Source organism: Diadema antillarum, unplaced genomic scaffold (genome assembly GCF_040938485.1).
Source record: "Diadema antillarum isolate AM-2024a unplaced genomic scaffold, OU_Dant_1.0 seq00001913_RagTag, whole genome shotgun sequence".
In the NCBI taxonomy this organism is placed as follows: Eukaryota; Metazoa; Echinodermata; class Echinoidea; order Diadematoida; family Diadematidae; genus Diadema; species Diadema antillarum.
This window is the reverse complement of record NW_027272576.1, coordinates 147,527-154,480: the sequence shown is the minus strand read 5'-3', so window position 1 is coordinate 154,480 and position 6,954 is coordinate 147,527. Positions and strand designations below refer to the sequence as shown.

Here is a 6,954-nt window from a genome sequence, read left to right as displayed (position 1 = left end):
CTAACTTTCCAGCTTCACTAAAAGTATCATCATAAGGTATAGGATATGTAAACCAACAAATGAAATTTTCATCGTCTTTCACACATTAGCTACATTCATAAAATTCACATGTGCAAATTCATGAGGTGATAACAACGTGAGAAGCAAAATATTCGCGCCAAAATTTGAAAGGAAGCAACGAAAGCGTGCGTTCAACTCACTGACGCTTCTGCGCTTGACGAGATACTCGATGAAACGCCCCCGTAGGTCCACTTCCCCACCGAACTCCTCCTTGCCGCTGTCTACCAGGATGAAGTGGGTGTGGTTGGGATCTAGGGATCGCGAGCTCTTCACCTCGTAGTCAAACGGGTCGCAGCTGCTCAGTTTGGCGTCATCCCCGTCTAGCTCTTCAGGTGAGCAGTGATTCTGTTTTTTCCCGGATTCAAAGTGATGATGAAAATGACAATAATGACAATTATAATGATAATGATGATGATGATGATACAACTACTATCACTACTACTGCTACTACTACTACTAATAATTATTATTACTATTTTTATTATTCCCATTTAAAATGGTCATGATAATGACATTTATCATGATAACAATGAATAATATTAATGATAATCATCATGATAATAATAATAACAATAATAACAATTACAGTAATAATTATACTCATAACAAGTACCATAAACAGCTTAGTAATATCAATGACAGCCAATCGAAAATGATAACAGTAATTATATACAAATGATGTACAGGATAGAGTGCGTGCGCCTCGTGCATGTTGCACCATTGTCAATACTCTCGAGTGCGCCGCACCTTCACTAACGCCACGAAATAATCCTGTGCATCATTTGTTTTATAAAATGGGTCGAAAACTAACAGCATTTTTCACGCACCTTTGTGGGTCAATACCAGTCAGCTACATGTAGCACTCGCTCAAAAGTCAAAATGTTCGAAGATGTTCGACCCAAACATTTACGCACGTCCCACTCGGAAATCCCGCACATATAAGTACTGTACGTATAAGAGTATACGTACGCCACATGTTATGCACAAGAAAGGCCGGCTGGCAGCCCGAACTAGAAGTTGTTTACAGGATTGACAGCGCGTATAGTAGCGCGTGACGCACTTGTAACAACTGATTGTGTGCGCACTGCTAGTGTAAACATTGTGACGTCAGGCCGTGCATGATCGTAAAAATTAATGCACGCACACGTAACTCATTTCAGCGCTTCCAATTGGCTACATTCTTGAACCCATTTTATAATCAGTTATTATCTTCAACATCATTATTATGACGATGAAGTTAACTTGATCTGCCCACAATAAATACGACGGCTTTCTCGCACGTTGCGTTCCGAAAGACATAAAACGGGGGGGGGGGGGTGGGGGTGTGCGCCCCCTTTAATGACAAAAAGTCTCCTTCCCTTTACAGAATTCCTGGATCCGCCCCTGCGACGGTATCCACTACTTTTCCTGGGGGCAGCTTACTTAGTGGGATTGGAACGGACTGTGCAGACCGTTGGTTCAAATCGTGTCCCTTGTCTTAAGAGCTATATTATGTCTGAACTTATGTCAGAAATCCACCCGAGGCAATATTATTGTTTCAGATGGTTTGTCGTATACATGTTCGAACCCCTTAGTGATCTTTATTTCAACTAAGTGTGCATCACAGAATTTGATTCTCATGTTCTATATACTGCCATGATATTCATCAGCATAATAATCCAAATTTACTGCAGATACACATCCCTTCACTAATTCATGTTGTTAATGTATGTCGTATTCATAGAATGAATGACTATTTGCTCCACATTGTGTATTTCCTGTGAAAATGACACCATGAGTAATTTGGTTCACAAGAGTAAATTCAAATATTATGGGATTAAAAGAAAATGAACAACGAAATACAATTCCCTATGAATGTCAGTGACGTTGGAAATGATTGTTCCGTCATTAAGCCTTGCAGAAGGCCAAAAATCTTGAAAACTGTCATCTTTCCTCCTAGTAGTGTACTAATGAAATTCAGAACGCGAATACAATTAATATAAACAGAAAGTAAATTTAAAAGGATTGTAAGGGTCTTGGGACATGGTCTGTGATGCCCTTAGCATATCCAGTACAGTGGCACCAAAGAGATTTTATAGGGGTGGTGTAAAACCTCTTTGAGTGACACTCGATATTGCGCGTCAGTTCGAACCGCGTGAGATCCCGGGCAAGGAACCCAACACAAACCTGCAGATGGGACAGTAGTTCGTGCCGGTGGTCGATAATGCCCCAAGTAGCTATCCCTATGGCTACCACTTTCATCGCGGCGTCTATACCGAAGTCTCGGACAGCCTCCCCGACGTACTTCATCACACCGGCGTACGTGCCGCCGGATATGATCCAGGCATCTGCGCATGGTATAGAGAAAAAAACAGAGCATCTGAGCGATCGGGCACAAGGTCAAAAACAAGGTCGACATGGGTCATCGCAGAAGACAGTGAGGTATGGTAGTCTGGGGAATGTCTCAGAAAGTTTCAGTTTGTACTGAGGGAAGGTATACACCAAAGGTGAATTTGTGAACTCGTTTTCGTCTGAGTGTATACATTTCACTTCGCAAGTGAAGCCAGGATTGTGTGTGTGTTTTTTTCTGTTCTACAGGGTTGCGGGGTATTCAAATCATTGGTGCTTTCCAAATTAAAGAACTGATCAAGCGGTTCGTGTCTTGACATAAAGTTTCCTAAAAGTATTTCCATGCCTTCCGAGGAATCAGTTACAAGCAGTAAAAAAAGAGAGTTTTAGTCAAAAGATATTATAAAATTAATTATCATTAAAAAGATGCCATTAATTTTCATGTTAAGTTATTAAATACTGGTTTTCGAGGGTGAACATCACCACGCTACCCCCCCCCCTCCATCAAAAACTGCTTATTCCCGTATCCTGTATCACTAACTTATCAAATTCGTGTATAGAAATTTAAAGTGCAAAATGGAGAAGATGAGTGAGCTGTGGCCATGTTGTTTAATGTCTATATGTTAACTTGTTTAAGATAAGTAGACGAGAGGAATTCTTTGTTTAGTTTTATCAACTTGTCTTTCAGCCTCCTTGTCGTCGCCTAAGCACTTTTAAGCTTTAAGATTCTAGCCGATAAAGGAGGAGTGTGTATAGTGCATACTCGTGCTCAGAGAGGCCTTGATGAGCCCCCGGCGGAACGCGTCGCGGAGTGGACCGTTGAGGGGAAAGTTGCCCGCGCCGCCCGTCACCGAGATCAACAGACGAGGCTTGCGGATTTGCCATGTTCTCTTCATGAAATTCACAATGGTGCTTGCGTTTGTCTGAGCGTCCACTTTCACGAACTACACAGAAACGAAAGAGAAATACAGTAACAAGAAAGGCTTGAATGGCAGTTTGCAGGAGGCATTCTGCAAGTAAATTTCTCCGTTAATTTGACAGTCGTATATATACATTGCAACTGATTGACAAATTGCCCTACATCGACGTAAATAAGCACTGAATTGATCAGTGTTTTAGTAGTAGCCATGATAAAAAATCATGGGCGTACATACTCGAGCAGGATTCGAACCCACGACCTCCTGATCACCGGACAGGCGTCATCTCCACTAGACCACCGAGCTTTCGCCCGACAGCAAGTGTTGGTTCTAATCCTTATAGCATGCAGCGGGTACTGCTTTTGTTATTCAAATTTATGAAGTTCTTCCGTCGTGATGTTTTCATTGCAACTGATTGACAAATTGCCCTACATCGACGTAAATAAGCACTGAATTGATCAGTGTTTTAGTAGTAGCCATGATAAAAAAAAATACAACGCCCATGATTTTTTATCATGGCTACTACTAAAACACTGATCAATTCAGTGCTTATTTACGTCGATGTAGGGCAATTTGTCAATCAGTTGCAATGAAAACATCACGACGGAAGAACTTCATAAATTTGAATATATATACATTGTATATATGAACAAAATTGACATAATTGATGTACCAAATCTGCAGCTATATTCGCGGGGATCTTTTGATTTTGTACTTATTCAAATTGCACTATACCACGTAGACAAATTCCCTATTATCTTCATTCATCCGTTCGTCTATTAATCCACACATTTATATGTCCTTTCAATTTATTTACGCTATCTGTCATTCTTTCATTTCACAATATAATAGCTTTTCTTTCGTCCGTAAAACTTATCTACTTCTTCGAGCTCTCATTCATAATCAAGCTGAGCTTTCTCCCAATAATTTACCTATCAATCAAATCAATTGAATAATGTATAAATCCTCATCTTTAATTCAGTTATCTAAACTCTTTATCTTATTTCCTATTACGTATCACTCAGACAATCAGACGTCCCCTTCAACCCCTCAACTCTTGGAGGGGGGGGGGGGCATCCTTCGAGCCCAACACCCACGAGCCATACGGCCCACGGGCTCAACACTGGAAAAGGTCCATGAGTCATACAGCCCATGAGTCCGACAGTAGTCAAACAAGGAACAAGAGTCTGACACTAGGCAAAAAAGCCCACGAGACCGACACTGTGATGTAATGTCGGTCTCGTGAGCCCTGTTTTCCCCTATAATTATAGTTTCGGACCCGTGGGCCTTGTTTGCCTCTAAAGTCGAACTCATGGGCCTAATGTTGAGCTCGTGTATGGGCTGTATGACTCGTAGGTGTCGGACTCGTGACGTGCACTCACACCTGGGGTCATTTTGCAGCAATCATCTTGTTATCGAAACTGGCACATCTAATTTTCACTACATAATATCTTATATTGGGGAGAGATCAGAAAAAATTTGTTAGATTCAAGTGCACACAAATAGGAAAAAAATATACAATCATTTTGCTAATCTGAACAAGGAATCTTATTCACCTTAAGATATGCTGTTAAGTTACGAATCAGTTATAAAGTTATCGAAGGCGGCTTCTGAAAACTCGTCAACTGAAAGAAATAATTAGACCCTATATATTTGTTTGTTTGTTTGACTGATTTCTTTTCTTCAACATAAGTTCATACATGAATAACATTTCTTTTCAGTAATACCTGTGTAGAAAACATCAATTGTATAGATTACAATGTACATGATTCAAAGGAGAAAAGATAAATGTGTAGGCCTACATTGATTCCATTACCAAAATATAATGTATTACCAAATTTGAAAAAAAATGATTTCAAAAAAGAAAATGTTTTACTCTATACCTCATGAAAAGTTGGAAAAGTATGTAAATATAGGAGTCATTCTAGTTCAAGTTCAAGTTGGGTTTTTTTCCATCTCAACCTAATCAATAATAGATACGCACAAATCTGTTGATGAAAGTACAGAAATATCAACATGAGCAATCAAAAAAGCGGGGTACATTATGCTTTTGATGGGGGTTGAAGAGAAGTGAGACATTTGGGTGATAAATTACAGAGATTAAAGGGGCATTCCAGACGATTTTCATAGTTTTCATAATTTTATGACATGTAGTACATAAATCGGCAGTTCCATGTATAGATTTGTGGAATTTATTGTGGTCATTGAGCCGAGAAACCAATACTCTGAAAATCTTTAACAAATTACACTGAACAGTGTTGATGACATAGGAGCCTCACATAGTGAATTGAAAAATGCAATGTAATTCCATTACAACACTGCTTGCTTAATAAGTTCATCTGTGTAGAATCTGTACATATCTTCTTCTTTTGTTCTGCTTCCATTGGGCCCCAAGTCATGCATTCTTATGGTGAGGCTGCTATATGTCATCATCCTTGTTCATTGCAATTTGTTATAAATTTTGAAAACATTCTTATTCCTCATCCCAATCACCATACATTCTGAAACGCTGTATACTGTAACTGATTTATAGTTGTTCAAATGTAAAAGTCTGAAAATCATCCGGAGGTCCCCTTTAAGAGCACCAAATGACAGAAAAGTGGTTTCCTGACGTCATCCTCACCTTAGCTGGAGTGCGATGTGGAATGTTAGGATTGTCACGTTCTCTCATTTTGACCTTTCCTGAGTTTTCTTCCAAGTTGACTTCCGGCTTGCAAGGGTTGGCAACCGAATGCAGTCGGTAGATCCCACTGCGTTGTCGGTACAAAGTGAAACAAAAATATAATAGACAGATTTATTCATCAGGCATTCCTTCTGATACATCCACGTGCTCAATAACATATTTTTTTTTTTTGCACATAGGCAATAATATTGGAAATAACTTGTAAAACATTTACATTTCATTCACTGGTATGTATCAGTCCTGGACTAGCATAAATGTGTCGCTGTCGCATTCATGTCGTTTTATCGAAAAAGCTTGTCAAAGGCATAGCCACTTTAAAAATATAAAATTTTTTGTATAAATCTACTGGCAGATGATTAGACTCTTGAAATAGTCTTAGTTCAAATCGGGTTATCGCAAAAGTCGTTATAGTAAAAAATATACAAATCAAAATAAAATTCACATAGAAAAGAACAATTACAAAAGGGTATATGATGCTCGTTGGATTGTTTTGCACGGATGTCAGTGTGAGTTTTAATCTATAGAAGAAAAACAAAATATGCCAGATATTGATGAAATAAAATGAAATAATGGTCAGCAATTATCAAATAGCAATCATAGCGACAGATATATGTTTCATGAAAACCTGTTTTACCATATTATTTACTTTAAATCTTTTTAAGTAAATAAGAGTTTTAATGCATGTTTTTTTTCTCTCTCTTTGGATATCACTCTATAAAACAACGTACAGGCCTATATGAGATTGAGTGGAGAGGGACATTTCTCTATTTACATGATTTAACGATGGTAGACATTGGTCATGTAAGAAGAAGCTGCGTTTGTGCAGTCGTGTAAATTAGCGATCTGGTTCTCGCTCGGGAGTCAATAATGATAATAATGAATTGATAATGATTGTAATAATAAGTATTTGGTATGCTCTCCATATTATAAGCTTTCAAAGCGTTTACACAAAATAATACAAAAACA

General features: G+C 38.6%; 1 protein-coding gene across 1 annotated transcript; it reads right to left on the bottom strand.

Moving 5' to 3' along the window:
- LOC139713140 (transient receptor potential cation channel subfamily M member 2-like) lies at positions 1-6,748 on the bottom strand. The gene is made up of 6 exons (XM_071624891.1): positions 6,717-6,748; positions 5,929-6,055; positions 3,152-3,332; positions 2,227-2,387; positions 201-405; positions 1-17 (listed from the first exon to the last, which is right to left on the bottom strand). The coding sequence occupies exons 1-6, from the start codon at positions 6,746-6,748 to the stop codon at positions 1-3; spliced, it is 723 nt and encodes a 240-aa protein (XP_071480992.1).
- Positions 6,749-6,954: the final 206 nt, after the last annotated feature.